The sequence below is a fragment of the Peromyscus maniculatus genome, chromosome 1 (genome assembly GCF_049852395.1).
Source record: "Peromyscus maniculatus bairdii isolate BWxNUB_F1_BW_parent chromosome 1, HU_Pman_BW_mat_3.1, whole genome shotgun sequence".
Classification (NCBI taxonomy): domain Eukaryota; kingdom Metazoa; phylum Chordata; class Mammalia; order Rodentia; family Cricetidae; genus Peromyscus; species Peromyscus maniculatus.
Window position 1 is genome coordinate 11,336,270 of NC_134852.1, and position 24,029 is coordinate 11,360,298.

A 24,029-nucleotide genomic window follows, 5' to 3' on the forward strand; every position below is an offset into this window, starting at 1 on the left:
CTCCAAAAAGCCTGCTCATGAACCAGGAACACATCCTGATCCCACTGCCTGGGGGCCCACTTACCAGCTCAAGCTAAACAACTGTCTCACTTATCCAGAGGCCTAGTCCAGTCCCATTGTGGTAATCTTTTATGTAATACAAACTGATTATATCACAGATATACATTGTGTAATAAATAAAGATAATGACTATATATCTCAACACACATATCATATCATTGTGGTGTGGACACTTAAAAGCTACTCTGGTGTTACTGTGCATTACATGTGGCATGTTTAGCAATAGGTCTCAGAAGTATATTCTTTCCAATGAGTCATACTTACAGTCTCTGGGCCACTTCTCCATATTCTGTCATCCAATGTGAGCCCACACCACTGTTATCTGGCTGTTTTCTTCTTTTTCTTAAGTGTTTGTTGTCTTTAGGCTACATCCAAAAGTTTCTTTTTCCATTAGTCTTACTTAACTTCTGAAGGTAACTGAACAAACAAGTTAGAGTAATCCATTACTACCTTACCCATGAAGACTATCCTGTTTGTAGATAAAAGTCAGAGAGCTCAGAGGAAAGGCTAGAAGTGGAGACAGTTGTATATGATATAGGAAGAAATGTATAAAAACTATCTTGAAGGCCAGGGGAATAGGCAAGTATCCTTGAAGTGGTTCCTTCCCTACTTTATCTGTTTCCATCAATTATTCAAACAAATTTCCAGAAGCCAGATTTTAGTGATAGGGATTTGTTCTTACATAAATTTTGTTTGATTTATTTGAGGCTTACCATCTGTATGTCAATATAACAGCTTCAGTTTTAAACCATGTTTTACATCTTCATTTGCTCCTATTGTATTTCTTATTATTTAACATAAACAATTATTTTTTAGTGTTTATTAGCTTCATGCAATATTACATCAAATAGATATAAATATAAAAATTTCCTAGTTGGCAATTAACATGAAAATCATCATGTGTCAGTTACAAATTTGCAAAGATATAAAACCTTTCTCTGCTAATATTTATCCTATTAACTACATATCTTACTGTCAAATTTACAATTCTAGAATCATTCACTGCCTTCTGTGTTCAGGAAAATGAGCTAAATTGCCCAGAATATGTATAATAAATTATCGCATTTATGTTGTTTTCAGTTAACTCTAAGTAGCAATCACTGATATAACATAAATCATACTTTACCTTCTCTTTTTACACATGGAACAGAAAATGGTGCTGACAGTAAATCAACTATGTGAGGACAGAGGATGTTAATGTGACAATGTGGACCTTGGAGAGTTCCAACGTGAGGCTCAAAATTTCAACTCTGCTAGAGCACTGAGTGATCTTACAAAAGATCCAAGTTCAGTTATTAGCATCCAGTCAGCCTTTAACTCCAGTTCAAGGGGATCCAATATATCTGAATTGTAAGAGCATCTGTACCCATAGCACAAACAAACAAAGACACAAACAGGCTGTGGATATTGCTCTATATAAATAAAACACTGATGGACAGTGACCAGGCAGGAAGTAGGTTGCCAGGCAGGAAGTAGGTGGGACAAGGAGAGAGGAGAATTCTGGGAAGCAAAAGGCTGAGGAGAGAGACACTACAGCCACCGCCAGGACAAGCAACATGTAAAGACGCTGGTAAGCCACCAGCCATGTGGCTAGGTATAGATTTATAGAAATGGGTTAATTTAAGATATAAAAACGGTTAGCAAGAAGCCTGTCACAGCCATACAGTTTATAAGTAATATTAATGTCTGAGTGATTATTTTATATGTGGATTGTAGGACTGCGGGGCTTAATGGAACCTGGAGAAAGCTCTCTAGCAACACACACACACACACACACACACACACACACACACACACAAGCACATGGATCAAGAGAGAGAGAGAAAGAAATGGAGACACAGAGAGATGATAGAAAGACAGTGTTTGCATGTTAAAAATAAAATAAATCTTAAAAGAGATATATAAACTGAGGAATGTATTCTTAAGGATGTATCATGACCTAGGAATAGAACATAGAAAGTAATTAAAAATAACCCATTTCAAATAGAATTTGATCATTAATCCAAATGCTTTTAGACACAAAATTGTTGGCCAGGAAGATGGTAGTTATAAGAAAAGTGCTCAACCTGACTTAGAACTTAAATCAAAACAAATAGAAATTTTAATGATTAAACAACAGTAAAGTTGGAAGGGAAAATGTCTGGGAAATTTTCACTAGATATTATGGAAGAAAGTTGTGTTGGAGATGATCAATATGGATTTTGTGTATGTATGAAACTTTCAAGGAATAAACAAAAATAATTATTTAAAGGAATGATAAAAAACATATGCATGTAATTCTGGGCCTCCAAAATACTTTTGAGACATCCAAACTGCAGTGAAATATGCTATGAAGGACATTCTTCAACACAGACAAAACAATTCCCTTTGGGATTAAGCAAATGGGTATTAAAGTACATATGAAATATACAATATATATATATATATATATATATATATATATATATATATATATATATATATAAAATAAAACATACAATAAATATATATTTAAGGAACCATCAAACAGAAAGGGCTACATAATTAGGATTGCATTAATAAGGAATTAAATCTGGGCAAAAATAAATGACTGATTACCAAGGGCCAGTGCCAGGTTAAAAATTGAGAAGTCAGAAGCATTCCAAATTAATGAAGTAGTCAAGGAATCAGTCATCAATAATTGCATAGAAGGACAACACTGCTAAATGTGTGCTGCATTCAATAAGGTCTTACCTTCAAGTCCTATCACAAAACCAAGGAAAATATCAATAACCTGCCTGGTTTGGGAAGTATTGTGGAGATCTGTTTTTGTTTGTTTGTTTGGTTTTTTGAGACAGGGTTTCTCTGTGTAGCTTTGAGCCTTTCCGGGATCCCACTCTGTAGACCAGGCTGGCCTCGAACTCACAAAGATCTGCCCTTCTCTGCCTCCCGAGTGCTGGGATTAAAGGCGTGCACCACCACTGCCCGGCCTTCTGTAGATCTTAATGAATAACTTGAAAGGAGGTTTCCTATGGAATTCTTTTTCTTACATAGTTTAAGGCTTTGGGGGGAAAGTTATTCATCCATGGTGCCTAAGCTGGTGTTAATGTGTGTTATGTGTATTTCAAGTAATGTTATAACACAATATGCTTCCTTTTGCCCTTGCAAGAATCTTTATTGTACTCTTTCCTTTTTCAATCCCTCTATATTACTTTCCTTCTTCTCCCTATTTCACTCTTTGGGCCAATTCTGGTCCTTGAGGATATTTTCAAATATAAATCCTTGGACCTACTATCCATAAGTAAGAGATAAAACATAGCAATTGTTTTTAGGAGAATGAGTTATCTCACTGAGTATTGTTTTTATACTTCCACTAGTTACTGCCAATTTCTGAGATGTATGTCAATAAGGAACAGCTATACCAGTGCATACTTGTTGTTTCAGGGTCATCCAGAACCTCTGTGACTTACAACAAATCCCTTATGTCTGTCTGCAATGATCTCTGATTCATGGTAGGAGGGGCAGTGATACCGATGTCCCATTTATGCCTGAGCATTCCACAGTGTCTTATGGTTCACACGTTTGATCACTTGTGGAAATCCTTGCTCACCCTCATCTACTGCAGATGGACCTCTTCTGATGAAGGTTGAGAGACTAATCTACGGTGACTAATTTATGGGTGCAATGATAAATCACTGGGTGTTGGTTTACTACTGTGATGATTTAATAGATTTGTGGTACTAGGTTCACCTCTGTGGAGCATGATATGTCTACCCACAAATGATTGGCCCAAATACTAGTGTCAGGTATGGACTTAACTTGTGGAATGAACTTTACTGCTAATGATAACATGGTTGGGCACAGTCACATTATTTGTTCCATGAAGTGCCAGTGGGCATGTCTTTCCAGCCAGCCTATCTTTATAACACAGGTAGATAAGGTAAGTGATTTCCTTTTCTCCTCCATCCTTGTCATACCAAGTTCTAATACAATAAATACTAGCCAGTAGAAATTAAATTTCCATATGACCTATGTGCAATTTCTCCATGTTCTATGACTCAAGGATGTAGAGTCTTCAATGAAATGGCCTTACTGACAAGTTGTGGAAAGAAATCAAGTGTATTGGAATAACATGAAATATTTAGGGGTCATTCGTACCCCACTGTCTAATAACTCAGAGGAAGGTCAGCTGTGCCCAACACTGAGAATTTTCATTCTAACCCTTTTGTCTCTACTAGGGGAATTATTATCCCAATCTAAAGGAACTCCAACCAATCTCTCAATATACATCCATGTATATATTCAAGGAGGAGTAATTTCCATATGATCATTTTGAAATTTATTTAAGGGTAGTTATCCCTCTGTCTATTCCATCCTTTATCCTCTCCTCACATGTACTGCAGAATATTGTTTTGAGATGTAAGTTTGTTAATGCTGTGCAAAGATGCATTGCATTGTTTTGTGCCATTTCTTTAACACTGAAGCTCTGTCACTTTGCCTGTGTAAAACACATGATTGCACTAAAAGTGCTGAATGACCTATAACAAGACAAAAGAAAAGATACGTTGGGCTAGCAGGCAGCAAGAATAAATAGAAGGAGTAATCTGGGAGAAGGGAATAAAAAGCAAGAAAAGGCTGAGCCAGTCACCCAGTCACACATCCAATCACATAGTAAGAGTGAAAGTAAGATTACATAAGAAATGGAGAAAGGCTAGAGGCAAATAGATGGGATAATTCAAGTGAACAAAAGTTGGATAGAAATTAGCCAAGTAACGGGGCAGTGGTGGAGCACGCCTTTAATCCCAGCACTTGGGAGGCAGAGGCAGGCAGATCTTTGTGAGTTTGAGGCCAGCCTAGTCTCCAAAGCAAGTTCCAGGAAAGGCGCAAAGCTACACAGAGAAACCCTGTCTCGAAAAACCAAAAAAACCAAAAACAAACAAACAAACAAACAAAAACAAAAGAAAGATAGAAATTAGCCAAGTTAAATTTGGGTATTTATTAGTAAAAATAAGAATCTGTGTGGATTTATTTGGGAGCTTGGTGATAGGACCACCAAAAAGCAAAGAGCCAATAGAGTAAAATGAACAAACAACACACATCCACCCTACCATTAAAATCTTCCTGTACCTTGATTGCTTTTTATTCCATTATAGAAGGTTGTAACATTCACCATCCTTTAAAGTCCTATTCTAATGGCAACTGACTAATTTCCTGGCATCTATGGGTATATCAAATGAAACACACACACAAATGCACACACACACACACACACACACACACACACACACACACACACACCCCTGAAGTTTCAAGGATAACTCCTGATTAAAATAAAACATATGGTGCTTCTACATCTGGATCAAGGTAAGTTCACTCAAAAGGTGTGTTTCCAGATCTAACCATTTATTTGTGAGGTATGTCTTGTTACTCACTCTTCCATGATGAAATTAATGTGAGAGGAGCTGTACTTGGAAGTTTGCCTGTGTCCCTGTCAGCTGGTCATTGGGACAAATCTCTCCCAATCCCACCCTACAAGTAAACACACAGAAGTTTATATTAATTGTAACTGCTTGGCCATTAGTTCAGGCTTATTAATGACTAGCTCTGACTCTTAAATTTACCCATAATTTTTATCTATGTTTAGCCATGTGGCTTGGTACATTTTTTTAATTCTGCCTTGTCATCTTGCTTCTTCTGTGTATGGCTGGTGACTCCTGACTCAGCGTTCCTCTTCCCAGAATCCTCCTCATTTGTTTCACCACCTATAATTCCTGCCTAGCTACTGGCCAATCAGCATTTTATTTATCAACCAATCAGAGCAACACATATTCACAGCTTACAAAATGATATCCCACAGCACTTCCTCTTTTCTGTCTAATCAAAAAGGAAGGTTGTAATGTTAACATAGTAAAATTACATATAGCAAAACAGTTATCAAGCAAGAATTACAGTTACAATATTGAGTCTATTTGTATTTGGCAAAATTAAAGAAAATATTCTATCATCTATCCTATATTTGTGAGTCTAAAGTTTCATATCTATTTATCTTTTATCATAACCAAGGAAAATTATAACATTCTAGTTTTCAAATACATCAAAGACCTCAGAAGGATATATTACCTTAGTAAACAGGAAGAACATTGGAATTTGGAAGCAACATCCCAAATTCTGGTATGACAGAGACAGTTGCTCGCCTGGACAGTCACTCAAATTTCCTCTGAAGCATTGGGGCATCCATCTTCAGCCATTAGGCCTAGAGTTTTTTAGTCGCTTCCCCCTGTGTCCTGTAGAATATTTGGCAAGAACATGAAGAACCAGCTCATCTTGCAGATTTCAGTGGTCACCTTCCTATGGGTCCTGCATGTCTACTTTATACAACATACTGTCAAGCAGTCAATGCAAGGACACTTTTTTACCCAGTGGCTAACATTTGCCACAAAGAAAGCAAACCCATAACGTGCTTCTTCAATGTCTCTGAAATAGAATGGCGCTGCCAGAAGCAGGCATGTCTCAATGTCCAGAGTCAAAGTTCTTAAAACATTTTAAATACCATATTCTGTAGGTTTTTGGAGTGTTTGAAGATCACCTACCTAAATGAAATACCGAAAAAACTTAACTAACATGACTATAAGTTTGATTATCATGGATGACTAATTATTAATCTGTATTTCTTAATTATACATTACAATTTCAAGTGAGCTGTGGAAACATTAACCTTAAGCAAGAGTAGAGATATACATAGAATATAACAAAATTAACTTTAAATTTGTATCAATAAATTAAAATCCCTAGCAATGTAAAACATTTTAAACAAGTTGTTACTCTTTATCCTATCATATCTACAATATCCCCTTTTCTTTTTTAGTAAGAGATTGCATTTATAATCAACCCCATTAAATAAAAATAAACATTTATAAAAAAATATTCTGGGAATTTGGACATCGCTTCTCACACTACTTCCTGCTGGTTGTGGGCACTAGTAATCTTATGGGGATCCTGAGAAAACTAAGAATTATTGTCTAGTCCTGACTGGAGTAGTCTGAGATGCTGCATTATTTGAGTCAGTTGCCTTGAAGCTGATTTTGCATGTTGGATCACCTGGAGACCTCACAGGGGCTCTTCCTTGATCAAACTATATTAGCTTGGAAGCGATCCATCAGTTCTCATCTACTGTGGAAACAGGAGCAAAACCTCTTTTCCAAAACAACATATACTTAGACACAAATTTTGATAGTTTATATATATATATATATATATATATATATATATATATATATATATATATATATAATTTAGTAGCCTTTACAATCAAATGTCTTTCTGCAGTTAAAAATCCCAAAGACAACATAATCCAGAAACTCTGTGTAATATCCATCTTTATCTGGCTTAATTTTACATTACCTTTACTGTCTCTTTAAAGACTTTATTTTTTTAAACTATTTCTTTATATAACTCTCTATATTCATTTTCTTCTCTCTTCCAAGCCTACATACATTTTTACACAGACTGTAAACCATTTAAAGTCTCATTCCATCTGAATCTGCCTTATTGTGAATCTATTGCTTTAAACTGTAGTGGCTAGTACTGAAGCTGAAACCTTGGCTGCTGACTCTGCCCATTTCAGCTTCCCAGTATGGTGATGGTACATTTACCACCAGCTCTGGGAGCCATGCGCACCACTAACTCTTGGAAGCAGTGGGTCTAGGACTTCATCAAAGCAGTATGTAGTCCAGAAACCATTGTTTTCTGCACTAGCAAAAGCTATATCCACTATGCACCATGCTGCTGTGCAGCTTGGAGATGCCTCTGTGTACAGTGAAGCAATCCACAATGCTGCACTCAAGCCCACATGCCACCGCAAACATGCCATACCATAGCTCATGCCTCACATGAGAGACAAAAATAGACAGCTGCTTTTTGCTCCTTTTTAGAATTTTCTTTTTATAACTTTCTTTGGTTTTATGTGGAAACTCTTGCTGTACATTGGGCAGCCAAATGTAGTTGGAAGTTTTCCTGTGTCCCAGCTGGCCAGCAATCAGGACAAATCTCTCCCACTCATGCCCCCCAAGTAAATACACAGAGGCTTATATTAATTATAACTGCTTGGCCATTAGCTTAGGCTTATTACTGACTAGTCCTTACACTTAAATTAAACCATATTTTAGTATGTTTAGCCATGTGGCTTGGTGCCTTTTCTCAGTTCTGCCTTGTCATCTTACTTCCTCTGTGTCTGGCAGGTGAATCTCAACTCTGTCCTTCTTCTTCCCAGAATTCTCCTCATGTGCTTGCCCACCTATACTTCCTTCCTACCTGCTAGCCAATCAGAGTTTTATTCATCAACCAATCAGAGTGACACATATTCACAGCCTACAAAACAACATCCCACCACAAATGTCTGGTGATTGGGGGTCAGCAATGTGAAAGATGTGCAACGAATGTATTCCTTGAATAGTTTATCCTGTTGGTATGCTGAAGCCTAATCCTACCTTCTGAAATATACTGAATGCCCAACTTCATTGCTGGGAGACATGCCTTACTGAGAATAGGCTTAGACAGTGTGTGTTGGGAACATACCAGCTATTTGAAATTTAACATTCTTCATGTTATTGAAAGTTCTGGCTACTGTGTTCCTGATTGTCTTAAAACAAAACATATCTCTTGTGATTTATCTAATGATAATTATATGATATGATGAACTACAAATGTTATCTCTTCTGGACACTCAAGAACTACTTATGTCTTCCAGGTATTATAGAGGTTAATGGAGAATAGTGATTGGTGATAGTTTAACTAGGGTTTTCTCAGCCCATCTTGGAGACACTCCTCTAGTCCAAGAGGAGTTGAGTGCAGTGTTAAAGGTGCAGTATTATGGGAACTTTAACTGGAGTAACATGAACAAACCATGTTATACATTACATAAAGCACCATTAACAGAAAAAAAAATACAATGCCACCCAAGTATGATGTGGTGAACCAGTGACTTTAATTTTGATTACTAAACCAAAGCATTGATAAGTGGCTCCTTAATGAAGTCAGGGAAATTTTATATAGCTATACCACCAGACAAAACCTGTACCTCTTTCTATTTCATCTTTCTTCTTTAGCAAGGAATAATACCAGCATGGGCCAAAGTATTGCAAAACCCTTCCATCATCCCTAATAAATTTTATGACTAGTCCTGTGAAAAACATAGGAGGACATCACAGCCACTGTAATTGAAATAAGGAAAACCTATCTGTATTTCATGTCATCCTCAGGGGATAGATTACCACAACTTGCAGGCATTCCCAGCACTTGTAGATATTATGTCCCTGGGATGAAAGCAGCCAGTCACCAAAGTTTAATTGGGATGTGGAAAATTCCTTTTCCAAGCAGAATAATAAAGCCAAAGGTGTCTACATTCTTATGCCTAGAACCTGAACTTATTACTTCTGGTACCAGATAGTACTTAAGTTAAGGATCTTGGAGGAGTGTAGCACAAATCTTAGAAGGTCTTATTAATAAAAATAAACCCAGAGCCAGGTATTGTGATGAATGCTGAAAGATCAGAGAAACAGAAGAAGCCACAGCCAACCTCACCTCACAAATTCCTCAGCTGGTCTTGTTTTCTCAGACTGAAAAGCCTCTCAGTACTCATCTGAATGGGTCTCAGCTGAACTGCTGCTAAAAGCCTAAAAGCTTAACAAGCCTTTATCTAGTTCCTGGTCCTCATGCTTTATATACATTTCTAATTCCTGCCATCACTTCCTGAGTTTAAAGGCATGTGTCACCATGACTGGCTGTTTCCAGTGGGACTGAACTCTTAGAAATCTGGATGGATCTCCAGATTTTTAGGATTAAAGGTGTGTATGCCATCATTTTCTGGCCTCTATGTCTGTCTTGTGGCTGTTCTGTTCTCTGAACCAAGATAAGTTTATTAGGGTGTACAATATATTTGGAGGAACACAATATCACCACATTTCCACTTTTTGTCTAAATAATAAAGGAAGCTTATAACTAATAAAACAATGTTTATACAATATATACAGTCAAGAACTGCATTAACAATGTCTAGTCTATTAACATTTGACAGATTCAGACAAAAACTCCATTATATAAATTAACAATGTCCAGTCCATTAACATTTGACAATTTCAGACAAAAAAAGGTCATTACTTATTTTATTTAATTTAAAACAAGTAGTTCCTTTTTGTAATTGATTCAATAATCTACCTTTTTATCTTATCAGAGGAGAACTTAAGCCTGATGGTCTCAACATAAGAGTAACTTTTTGAGAATGCAAACAAGTAGGCAAAGGGTCAATCTCACAGAAACCAGTAAGAGGGAACAGAATTAGAAAATGTTGGTACTTGGGTGCTGTGAATCAAGACATTGTGACTAAAGTTGCAGAAGACCATTGGAGCTTAGGAAGGAAAGAGAGCAGAGTCTGACCTGAGCCATTCGGAAATATTTGACTTGAGTCTATGGACCTACCTTGAGATTATGGCCTCTCCTTGTAACAGCATAAATGAATCTTTTCTTAGACCATACTGTTGATTTTGACTAATACTACTTTTGCATATTTGGGGTCTGCAATTGTTTCTCCTTGTGAAATGACATGCTGTGACAAGTGAATGCTTATTTTATTGGCTTGGAAAACACACAGGACAGGCAGAAAGCTGTGATGAATAGAGGAAAAAAACATTTTTTTTCTTAAAGATTTTCCTCAGTGCAAGTACTTTTCCTCAGTGCAGGACTTTTGCCAAGTACCTTTTGCCGAGTACTTTGCAAAAGTCCTGCACTGAGGAACAAAGAGAAGTTCCTCTTGTGGTGAGCTGGTGATAGTACCGATGTGGCAAACCCATGACAGGAAGGACCTGCCTCCAGGCTGAAAACAGCCTGTCTGATGTTTCTGCAGAATATGGTTAGGCTTCCCCAGGAGCACAAGCAAGAAAAATACAACGACTCACTATGGTCCCCATGCTCAGAATGCTGTTGTGTCTTGGTAAGATATGAAGAGGGAGAGTGGACACTCAAGTCTGTAAGAAACCCTATTCCAACACAGGTCTTATTGAATCTGGAAACTCCATGATATTGACCCTGTCTCTCAGACTGAAAAAATCTCTCAGAGTGAATTTTCTTTCAGGACTGAGTGTGGGACAGAAGACTGCAGTCCTGGCAGGTGAGTGTTTCCATCCATCCCAAGATTTTATCCTTCACTCTGGATACCAGACATTATTTTGCTCTCCTCTTGGTCATCTCTTCACAATGTGGGATCTGTAAAGTTTATGGATAATGTTGTGATGCCCATTAGTGCCCTACTAAGACTTGGTGTCTGAGGGAGAATTGTACCAGGACTCAACCTTTGATTTCCTTGCAGGAACCCTCACAAAGCCCAAAATCTGGGCTGAGCCACACTCTGTGATTGCCTCAAATGCACCTGTTACTATTTGGTGTCAGGGGTCCTGGGAGGCCAAGGAGTACCATTTACTTAAAGAGGGAAGCACGGATCCTTGGGACAGACAATACCCTCTGGAAAGCTTGGACAAGGCTAAGTTCTACATCCAACGCATGACAGTTTACTTTGCAGGGATATATAAGTGTTACTATAAGAGCCCTACTGGCTGGTCAGAGCACAGTGACACCCTGGAACTGGTGCTAACAGGTGAGTGAAGAGTCAGGGTTCCCAGCACAGGCTCTCCACTCAGAAGGAGTTCAGCTCTCCAGGGTACTTTTCTCAGAGACCAACCCTGCAGTACAATGTGGGAAGCTTAAATTCGTTTCACTTCCCCTTGTATCCTAGGAGCCTATGATAAACCAAGCCTGTCTGTCTGGCCCAGTTCTGCTGTGACCTTAGGAGAGACCATAACCATGCAGTGTAGTTCATCACTGGGATTTGGTAGATTTATTCTGACCCAGGAAGGAAAGCACCACCTCCAATGGACCCTGGAATCACTGCAAAGTGCCAATAGGGAGTTTCAAGCTCATTTTGTTCTGGACCCTGTGACCATCATCCACAATGGTACATTCAGATGCTATGGATATTTTAGGAACCATCCCCAGTTGTGGTCAAAATCAAGTGACTCCCTTCACCTCTTGGTCTCAGGTAAGAACCCCTGACACTACCTTTCTTAATGCAGAGTGTCACCCAGGGATCTGCTCTGAGAAGCTTTCTAACCTCAAAGTAAAATAATGAAACTCAAAAGTCCCAAAGAATTTCATACCTCATAGAGCACCAGCCTTAAGAATCCCCTGATGCAATTACTCCCCTCAGTGACTCATTGAAATTTAGCAGGAAGGCTTGAGAATAGACAGTATATGGAGTGATCAGACATTGTCTCTGTACTGCTTAAGTTTTCTATTTTTGTGATGAAACACCATGATTTAAAGTAACATGTGGAAGAAAGATTTTATTTCTTCTTATAGTTTACAGTCCATCATGAAGGTAATTAGAGGTAGGTACTGAAACAGAGGCCATGGTGGAACATGGCTTACAGGTTTACTCTCCAGTGTTTTTTCTCAGACTATTTTCTTATATCATCAAGGTCCAACTACCCAGAGTTAGAACCAAGCACAGTGGGCTTGGCTGTCTCACTCCCACTTCAACTATCAGGCAATCATTAAAATGCCTCCACACCCTTGCCTACAGGTCAATATGATGGAGGCATATTTCCAAGTTAAGTTGCCTCTTCCCAGATGACTCTATCTTGTATTAAGTTAGCAAAACCTAATGTGAACAGTCTGCAATGGCATCTTCTGTCCCTCATTTTCTGTTTATCTTTATTTCCATAAATGAAGGGCACAGTCTCATGATAACAGCTGGTCATCAAAGGCTTGTGGTAAAAAAATGATGCACAGACTCAATCAGGAAGTTTTGTGTCCCTCAGAGTCTCAATCCTTTCCTTACCTTCAGTGCTATGCTTTATTGAGGCTTGGTGGACCTGAGCTGTGATCTTGACAGACAAATAGGAATCCAGAGGCACAAAATCTGATCTCTAACAAGGTGATAGCAAGTTGGAAGTACTTAAAGTCCAGATTGATGTAGAAACTGACAGGCCATAGTCAAGTGCTTGAAGTCCAAATACTTACTTCTCCTTCTATTTCTGGCAGAATCCAAGGACCATTCTCCCACCCACACTGAGAATGGTAAGTAGAGCTCTCATGGCCAGTGGATACAGAAATAGTGGGATCATTGTGGGGCGGTGAAGCCTCCTCTGAAGTTCATAAATTGAAAGTACTTGATTGCTCCCCACTTAGATAATCTGTTCCTCACATAGCCACGGCCTCAATATATCTCTCTACCTAGATCCCATACCCTTGTTAACACCAACCTCTGATTCACTGGAGCCTTGAATTCCCTAATGGAGTTTCTTCCTAGCATGTAGATTCCTGGACAAGTTTTATTGAATAGTGAAGGAAAATCACAATGGTCTTTTGAGATCCAGACTTGAGGAAAATCACCTTCTCTGAGTCTTTACCTTGATTTCTGCAAGTATAAAGGAAATTGTTTACCCAGACTTCAATTTACTTCCTGTACTGTCCTTGGCTGTAACCTCCTGAATGAACAGGAGTCTCATCCATCAGACACCAGTTTTGGAATGACTATGTCCCCTCTGCCACAAGAATGGTGACACACTACACTACATTGGAAAAGACTCATAGTTAGGGCAGGATATTCTGGAACTTTCTTTCTAGAACAAGTACCTCATCCTTTGTAGTGAGGACAAGGCTGAAAGTCAGGTGTAGGGTTCAAACCCCATCTCTTTTAATCCTTCTGTCTGGGTAATGGAAACAATTCCATGCTGCATGATTGTGAGGACGGAAGCTATGAGTGGGCTGGGCATAAAATAGGTGCCTGGGTAAATAACATCTTTTCTTCATGCACCATGCCAACTGTGCCTAAGGATTGGGAAGGTACCAGAAGGTTCTGATTGGAGTCTTGGTCACCCTCCTCCTGCTTTTCTTCCTCCTTATTCTTCTCATCCTCTTCCGACATCAGTGTAAAGGCAAAGAGAAGAAGGCAGGTAAGTAGGGTAATAGTGACTTGGGTGTATGGATGTGGTGAGTAAATAAAACATGTAGCCTTCAGATCGGTGAAATTTTCAAATATTTTGTAAGGTTTTCCATCTCCTGCAGTATTTGTATACTTACAGGATGTTTTTTACATCCCATTTCTTCCTCTGAAATTTTCTATTGTTAGAGCCTTCCCATCCAACTAGCTTATACTTTTTCAGTTCATGCAGACCAAAGGGAGACCAACTTGCAACTTCTTGAAGGGGATACAGACCCAAAAGCCAGAGATAGAGTCCCTCAGAAGAGGTAACTCCTGCCCAGAGACCCAGACTCCCACCTGCCATAGACCTCACTGCTATCTGATAATCCCTGTCTCCTCAGATCCAGCCCAGATGCTGCCATCAAGGAAGAAAACCAGGGTGAGAATAAGAGGTCCTTGGGGAGGGAGATGCTCTAAATGTTGACACCACAAGACTGATAGGAAGGGTCTGGGGTCAACACTCTGAGGGACTGAACTTTCACAATGAACCCAGAGATTTCATCACACTCCATGGTACTCTCTCTCCTTGTGGGACAAGGGCATGGGTCTAGGAGACTGAGAGATTCCATAGCCAAGAGATAACTCCTTTGTTCTAACCTGACAGATGCTTCTGCGATAGACCCACAACCTGAGGAGAGTGTAGAGCTGGACAGTTGGGTAAGACTGCTGCCACATTCACAGTGATAAGAGCTTATGGCCCAATTTGGTCTATTACACCCTCTTTGTGGCAGTATCAGTCACAGCTGATCCCTCCATTCTGGAAGAATTTGTCTCTATGAACTATGATCTCTTCTTCTTGGTTTCACTACGACTACATGACCCTTCTCTCCTGTCTCATTTCTGGATGTGTGTCATCTGTCTGTTGCTTAGCATGTGTCTAAAGACTTAAAAGGACATATGAGTCACTGTGCCCTCATTTCTCAAGATCCTCCTATACTCATTCACCCTGTCATCCACAGAAAGCCTCTTTATTTTAAGCTTGAGAACAATTTCATTAGTGTTTGAAAAAAAAATCAAAGGTAACCTGTAAATCTCAGCAGCTTCCTGGAGGAAAAAAAAGAAAATAGAGAAGGGAAATGGAGTGAAAGCCATGTCTGAGGAGAGCCAGGATAAAGATCAGCTAGGTGATGGCTGGCAGCCACAAGGCAGGGAGGGAAGCTTTAGAACAGATATACAAAGAAATAGTGGAAGCATTGTGCACTAACTCAGAAAAGTAGGCACATTTACAAAACTAAGGCTTACAGCACTATAAGCTAGCACATAGAGCATCTTCTTGTTATAGCTTTCCTTAAGGGCTTCAAACACATCAAGGAACACAGTTCCTCATCCACTCCAAGCTCACCTCAAGGCTAAGAAATGAGATGTGTATAACTGAAGAACGATTCTGGTGTGGTGTGCTATTAGGAAAAGGGTAACAGAGAAAATGGATGTACTGTGAGGTACACAGAGCCGGTGTGAATCACAAGGGAAGACTTTTACTGAGACTTTTACTGAAGACTTTTCTGAGGAGATACCGGAAGAGGTCCACACAGACACCTAATTAACCAGCAGAAAATACAGAAGGTTCCAAGGTCTTCAGACAGGAAGCTGAGAATATTGCTGGATCAGGGAAAACAGGAGTTAGTGTGAGGATAACAGGCCAGAACTATGGGAAGGACACTTGCAGATTCCCCAAGGTCTCAGGAAGCCTATGAAGACTCCATTAGTAATGATATGATGTGAATTAAATTTCTAAAGGCTTTCTCTGTCTAAAGGAGATCCTGAATAGAACTAGGAGTCACTTTATCCATCTCATTGCCTCCTTGCTGCAGAAGCCATCTGGTGAAGAACCCCAGAGAATTGTGTATGCCCAGGTGAAACCCTCCAGGCTTCATATAGCAGGAAGTACCTCTCCTTCCCCATTGTCAGGAAAAGTACTGGACACGAAGAATAATCAATCAGGAGAGAACAGAGAGATGTACCCTCAGGTAGGTTCTGTTCATACCAGCTCCAGAAGTTGCTAGTGCCAAGCACATACCTTCCTCCAACTCTGTCCCTCTCCAGGCTACTACATCCAAGGAACCGCAGGATGTGACCTATGCCCAGTTATGTAGAAGGACACTGGAATACCAGTAAGAAGCCATAAAAGAAAAAAGACTCTGACCCCACATTCCACGGACAGAAACTAAGGACATCTGAGATACTATTTGTTCATCTCATAATTCAGGCATGAAAATGTAAAAGAGAACATATGGGATAGTATCCTTGTTGGTTTTGTCAACATGGCACAAGCTATAGTCATTTGAGAAGTAGAACTCTCAACTGAGAAATTGGCTCCACAGTATTAGTCTTTGGACAATTCTGTTGGGCATTTTCTTGACTCATGGTTGATGTGGGAAAACCTAGTTCACTGTTGGTGGTGCCCCGCTGGATAAGGTCCTCTAAGTTGTATAAGCAAAAATGCTGTGAAACCATGGGGAGCAATTCTGTATGTGGTGAACCTCCATCGAATCTGCTTAACTTTCTGACTCCAGGTTCCTGCTTGGATTCCCTCACTGGACTGTCACCTGGTATATGTAAACGATTTAAGCCAACATCTGTCACTCCCGGTTGCTTTTGGTCATGGGGTTTTATCACAGAAATAGAAACCATATTTTAGGTTTGTTATTGTGTACATAGGTTGTGTGACTCTTTCTGGGGAGATATGAGCAAACATCTGTTGATATCACATAGGGCACCAATGACAGATCCAATAAATGATCGAGCCACATCTATTTTACTGAACTGATGAATTTATTAGGATTACTTGAGGAATCATGGAGGAAGGGTAATTATGGGAACATGGGTGAGTCAAAAGTGGCTGCATTACCAAAAGCCCAAAGTAGCATGTGTGATGACTCATAAAAGCTGCATCCCTGAAGCTCCCTATACAACTTATAGGACACTTGGCTAATTGAAAGATCTCATCTCCTCAGCTATTGTTATTACTCATATAACTTTGGATGGCCCTTGTAAATCTGTGAATTTTGTATGCTTCAGGATATTCCTGAGAATTCTGAGGTTTTCTTTTCTTCCTGCGTCTGAATAATTCCACTTCCAAAAGATAATCTTTCAATTCAGAGGAACTACCTTTTCAGCAGCATAGTAATGGAATGATGTGAGAAATAGCATGTACCTTACTTCTGCCAGATCTTATAAAGCATTATAATTGATGGGAAGTCTACAGTGAAATATTAAAGACATATATACATGCTTCTGATGAGAGAAGACTTTGACAAACAGCATTTGAGTTACAAAGACAGCATATTTTAAGGTCCAGTGTCTGGAAGATATCAGCTGGAGTGGAAGAAATTCAGGATAGTTGGGTGGGGATGTGATCAAAATACATATCCACAAAAGAAATTGTCATGAGACCCATTATTTTGTATAACATCATTAAATATTATTAACATATACCAATAAAATGAGTGAGTCTTTTGTTTATATAGAATTTTGAGATACTCAACATAGTTGTCTCTTCAAGAACTGGTCTAACCAGTTAGATTGCAGAGGTCCCTAGGAATGAAATGAAGTCGAGACTCATGCTCAAAACCAGTATGTGCTTCAGCAAGACAAAATCTTATCAGCCCTTCCCTAGAGAGATGAGACATGCCAAACTGATGCTCAGAGATGCAGGACAATGTCATGTTTTCTTCTTACAACACCACAGGGCCCATCAGGTCTGACAGAAGAGGTTTCTTGTGTAAATCTGGAAGAAAAAAGACAGAGACAGAGAAGCTGTTCCTTAGCAGTGTTCATTCAGTCCTCAGAGTTCATATTTATAGCTTAGAGGTAATTTAGGCTATGAGTCACCTCTGGTTCTGGTTGTAGGAGCATGGGGAAGCTTCTAGCTCTATAAATAATTTAAGGGTCGTTTAGAATCTTAAGTATCCCTGGTCTTGATTGTGAGAGCTTGATATAGCCTGGCCCATTAGAAATCACAAACCAACAGGCTATTTATCATCCCCATTACCCAGCCTTCTGGGTGAAAACCAGGTCTTATATCTTTTCTTTAAAAATACAACCATGCATGCTTACCATTGCAGGTTTCCTTAATCATCTGTGGGCTCAAGTACCTTTGTGTCCCCAACACACAGTCACAAAATAAAAATAAATGGAATATTTGCAGGAAAATTGAAGCAACTGGAAATCATTATGTTTACTAAAATAAGAGAGACACAGATAGTTAAATGCTGCATATTTTTATACATGGAAGCTAGATTTAAGAATATGTTTGTACATTTTTTAATCTTTCATTAACTTTTTAGGTTACCATACAAAGAAGGGGGTTTCATTATGGTGTCTATATACATATGTGTCATATCATGAGTTTGTTTGTGTGTAGGTGTGTGTAAGAGAGACAGACAGATTAAACAAAAGGATCACGAAAATATAAAAAGAGATCTTAATACATTTTTCTTAATTTCATAAGCATACACAGGTATTTTGATCATATTCAACACTCACTCTAACTCCTCCCACATTCAAGAGTTGGGGTCCCTGATACTCATCCTCCCTCAGTGCTGGAATGTTGACTGTCTTGATCTTGTGTAGGTCTTATGCAGGCAAGTACAGCTGCTGTGAGTTCAGGAATGCTGAGATCCTATCATGTCCAGACACATCATTTTGCTTTTGTCTTCCTAAGTCTCTGGCTCTTATACTTATTGATGCCATATCTTTTATTAGTATGTCTGAAGCTTGTAGGGATGGGTGTGATATAGAGAGGAAGGGAACTTAAGGAGGGTGGAGAATAAAGAATAATGGGTAACAGAATCCATGTAATAGGAAAGCAGAAGAGAGAACCAAAAAGGAGAAGAAAGGAAAGCACCAGGATGAGGTGAGGTCATGCTCTAAAGTATTCCAAGAATAAATTTAGTCATTTCTCCTCAACTTTAGCCCACATGGTCTAAAACACTATATAGAGACAAACAACCTTCTTGGAACACCTATATCAACCCCTTCAAAGACTCAGAGAACATAGTGAAAAATAGGGCATTAGAAAGATCCAAACATCCAGAATATTTGAGAGTAGTTGTGAGACCTTGGCCTCTGTTCATGGCATAGCTATTAAAAACACAAACTTCATAGCAGCTGTGGTTACCTCAATAATAAATAAATAAATACATAAATAAAAAAGAAACTCAATTAATTCCACGGTGTGTTAACTTCTTGGCCTTCATGTATGTAATAAATAGTGGTGTATCTGAAACAAGTGGGAAAACTCATTTCTAAATATTTCATGCAATATTAAATAGTAGTGTTATTTTGATTTTTGTGCCAGCATGCTCTTTACTTTTCCTTGTCAACTTGCCACATTCTAGATGTACTTCAAAATAGTGTCTAAAAGAGAGTGTATAAATCAGAGAAATTTGCCTACGGGCATATCTGGAGAAATTTTTTCCTGTTTAGTTTAATTGGGGTGATAATCTGATAACTATTTAAGGAGTTGGAGCCATTCCCTAGGCAGGATATTCTGAACTGTTCAAGAGTTAAGAAGGCAAGTTGAGCATATGCATGCATCCTTGATTTCTGCTTTCTAACTATGGGTGCATTGTAACCAACTGTCTGTTTCCAGTGACTGTCTTGGTGACTTACCTACAATGATGGAACTGTCAGTTAAGTAAACCTTTCCTCCATTAAAAATAAAAATTAAAAAAAAATAACAGCTAAAGACAAGTGTGGTAGTGCACACCTTTATTCCTAGCATTTGGTAGGCTGAAGGAGGAAGAACTCATATTTAAGGCCAGTCTGTGCTTCATAAATGAATTTCAGACTAACTGGAATGCAAAATAAACTCTTCAAGAAAAAAAATAAAAATAAATTTAAGATAAAAACAAAAAAGACTGAAATTTGAGGACCACCAAACATTGGCTTTGGGGAGAGCTTCCTTTCTCATCTGAAATATAAACAGATGGAATCCTGTCCTTTTCTAAGACACTACCCAAGAGCAACTGAAAACTAAGTATTTAAAAAAAAAACTGTTCATTTTTCCTATGTAGTATCAGATGAAGAAATCCTGTGGTCGAGAACTCAGACCTCACACAACCCATGGCTCTCACTCTCTCACAATTATCTGTTGTTGTGTAAGTCCACAGCCAGGAAGCTAAGTGTGCTGAGGCAATGTCAGCATCGTGGTCACACAGGACACCACCTTTCTGTGTCTTGGTGAGTCTTGAAATAAAAGTGAGTTAGCAAGGAAGACAGGACTCCCACCAAAGCTAGATCTTCTTTTAACATAAAAGCTAGGTGATTTTAGTGGCAGCCAAGGATGATCTAATCTCTTCAGTACTCTGATGAGATGGCTGTAACTGGGTCTCTGAATCTAAGATGTAGTACTTGGTTGCTTCTATTTCACCTGTGACATACTGTCTTGAATTCATAGTTACTGACAGAATTTTGGAGAGGAGAGACTGAGGGACTGAAAATTTAAGGGTGATCCTCAAGACTGTGTTTATACTGATTAAAATACATGCTCACTTGTGATCATCTGCCTCCCTAAGTCTGTTTTGCAATAATCAACATCTTCCATTATTTATCAATCAATACTTTCAAATCTTCTACTAAGGTTTAGGACTATTTAAAGTTTTTTTTCTCTTCGCACATACCATTCTTACTATTTCTTCAGCCCTTTCTAGCTCTGAGTCTTTCTCTGTTCTCCTTGTCCCACTCACTGTGTATGTGCATATTTTCACAATCCTACTTTAATTGTGTCTTAGATCACAATTCTGAAACAAGCCCCAATTGCATAAATCAAGTATCTGCAAGACTGTTATACTGCTCAAAGCACCAAGAAAGCATCCACTTCTTTTAGCCTTCCAGCTCTGTAAGCATCATGTATTCCTTGGCATTTGGACCCTTTCTCCACTGTCGTAATTGGCAACACAGTGTATTCTTCATGATGGTTTGCTTTGCCTACTACTGTATTTTTCATTATTTTTTGTATAAACCCGTGTGGTTGAATAAATCCAGGATAATTCAGAATAGTCCCGCATCCCAATGTCAACTTGTTAATACTTGAATTCCATCTTGTAGCCTTATCTTTTTTTTTTGCGTGTCCTTTGGGTATCATATTATGCTGGCACAGTATCCAATTCCCTGTATTGAATATGCCTTTATCAAAGTTAATCGAACACATTACTGTTGTACATATTATAGCATGACTAAGGCTCTTCATCAAATTTACAGGGTTGGGGGATTTAGGGGGGTGAACTGACCCTCAAAACATTATCAGTGACCTGAAATTATAATTACCAGAGTGTCACTGTATATGGAACTTCATCAAGGGTTTTATTATTAAAATCATAACATCTGTTGAATCCTGCATATGGTGGGGTCACAGGTTCAAATGAAAAGCTCTTCTCATGTATTATGTCTTAGAAATGTGGGACAGGAGCCCCATGTTCTTTGTATTTCAGAGCTGCTATGAGATTAACAATGAAGAATCACATGCTATCCCTGAGGAAGAACATGGCTTGGCCAGGCAGACACTGAAGCCTTGCCATAACTTCCCACAGATAGAGGAACACAGTGAAAGATCTAATGATCTCCTCTCATCCCTGTGCACTGATCCTCCTCTTTTAAGTTCTTCAGGTCCTTTTTTATAACAGTTTTCTCTGAATTGAAGCATGGTTGGCCCAAAGTGGGAGGTGGAGAGGCTCAGGGGACTCAAGAGCTAAACAAACTTCACATGTCCTAGAGAGCTGAAATTTGCAAGACTCACTCTCACTGCTTCCCAGATCTATAGAAACAGTAGACAGCTGGGCCTGCTGAGCTCTAAGAGGAGATTTCTTAGATCTGCTGAGTTGCCGGAGAATTGTTCAGAGAGCTCTAGGGTTTCTGCTTTTACGATAAGCACCCATGTTGAGCTGTGCTTTCAGTAATGCTTTTGAGTCATTCCTTGCTTGTATAAGTAACTCCTTATCCATACTGCTCTTGGTAATCTCAATTAACACATTGTTTCACAAAGTTGGATTTTAATGTAATCATTGGTCTGTTGTGGATTTCCTTTCTTGGGTGAACAGTTTTGGATATGTTGTTCTTCACCAAACAAAAGTCTCACAATAGTGTCATTTTCAAATGGTGGGTGTGAAAGACTGTAAGTGCCCCCAACTACCACATATACATGATATATCTTTCTATGCTAAGGTATGTTGGTTGAAATTTTTGAGTAAGTAGCTAATAATGAAGTAGATTTGATCATGAAAATTTTTGATCTAAAAAGAAATTACTCAGTTGAGTTTAAGGTAAGACTCATGTGAATGAAATAACAGATGGGATTTGATGCCACCAAGAAGGTGGAAAAATAATACTCTTGATTCACACTCACAAACTCTAGAAGTCTAAAAATACATGGATGAAAATTGAATTATGAATATTCTCTTATCTATCAACTTCATTATGATAAAATAAATGAAGTAGAAAAAGATGAAAATGGATACCGGATAAAAAAAGATATTTGGGAAAGTCAATAAATAGATAACTGAAAGATAAAGGATAACAAATACACAGATGATTGACTGACAGAGTGTTTGATCAATAGAATGAAGATGATAGAACAATGATGATCAATTGACAGATAACTGCTATATAGTTAGGTATAGATAGATAGATTGATAGATGATACATAGATGGATGAATGATCAGTAGATATAAATAGACAGATAATAGATGTTAAAGAGATAGATACACCATACTTATAGATGGCAGTGATATACATAGTAGACAGCCCAAACTTATGGGACACGATGAAGGCAGTTCAAAGAGGCAAAATCATAGCACTCATTACCTAAATAAAAATACTCTAAGGATAATACACAAGGAACCTGAAAGTACACATGGAAAACTGGGAACAAAAAGAAAAAACACACAAAAAATAATAAACTCAGGACTGAAATTAATACAATAGAAAAATAAATAAATACAAAGAATAAATGAAACAGAATTGGATCTTTGAGAAAATAAGATTGACAAACACTTATCCAAATGAACTAAAAGGCATGGAGACAATATCCAAATTAATAAAATTAGAGTTAACCCATGGACATGACAACAAACACCAAGGAAATATATACAATCAAAGGGCATATTTTAAAATCCAGTACTCCATCAAATAAATTCTAAAATAAATGGATGGCCAAGATATATAAAGAAGTCAAGAAATTAGACATGAACAAACCAAATAATGTAATTAAAAATGGGGTGCAGATCTAAGACCAATAAAGGAATGTCAAATGACTGAAAAATCCTTAAAGAAATATTCAACATTCTTAGCCATCAGGGAAATACAAACTAAAACCACTTTGATATTTCATCTCACGTCTGTCAGTATGGCTAAGATCAATAACACAAGTGTCAGCTCATGCTGGCAATGTAGAATAAGGGGAACACTCCTCTATTGATGCTTGGCATGCAAAATTTCTACAGTCACTATGGAAATCTGTTGCTGGAGGGCTTCTCTCCAGGTTCCCCAAGCCCTGCAGTCCCACAATCCACTTATAAAGATGCTTATATCACTTATAAACTGTATGGCCGTGGCAGGCTTCTTGCTAACTGTTCTTTTTATCTTAAATTAACCCATTTTTATAAATCTATACCTTGCCACGTGGCTGGTGGCTTACCGGCGTCTTTACATGCTCCTTATCCTGGCGGTGGCTGCAGTGTCTCTCTTTCCTTCTTCCTGTTTCCCCAATTCTCCTCTCTCTTTGTCCCGCCTATACTTCCTGCCTGGTCACTGGCCATCAGTGTTTTATTTATATAGAGTGATATCCACAGCACTTCCCATTTTCTTCTTTTTTTAAAAAGGAAGGTTTTAACTTTAACATGGTAAATGTACATATAACAAAACAATTATCGAGCAAGAATTACAGTTACAGTATTAAAGATGTCCTATCTATCTTATATTTGTGAGTTTAAGGTTTTATATCTAACTTATCTTTTATCATAACTGAGGAAATTACAACTA

At 38.4% G+C, this 24,029-nt stretch overlaps 1 protein-coding gene across 2 annotated transcripts; it reads left to right on the forward strand.

The window, feature by feature from the left end:
* Positions 1-10,887: 10,887 nt before the first annotated feature.
* LOC143272862 (leukocyte immunoglobulin-like receptor subfamily B member 4A) lies at positions 10,888-16,899 on the forward strand. Of its 2 annotated transcripts, XM_076569407.1 has the most exons (11): positions 10,888-11,002; positions 11,144-11,179; positions 11,378-11,662; positions 11,801-12,103; positions 13,108-13,143; positions 13,902-14,021; positions 14,232-14,316; positions 14,392-14,429; positions 14,655-14,707; positions 15,862-16,017; positions 16,094-16,899. In XM_076569407.1, the coding sequence occupies exons 1-11, from the start codon at positions 10,969-10,971 to the stop codon at positions 16,163-16,165; spliced, it is 1,218 nt and encodes a 405-aa protein (XP_076425522.1). In that variant the 5' UTR covers positions 10,888-10,968; the 3' UTR covers positions 16,166-16,899. The 2 variants fall into 2 exon arrangements, with proteins under 2 accessions (XP_076425522.1, XP_076425521.1); XM_076569406.1 differs by having other exon boundaries at positions 10,942-11,179.
* Positions 16,900-24,029: the final 7,130 nt, after the last annotated feature.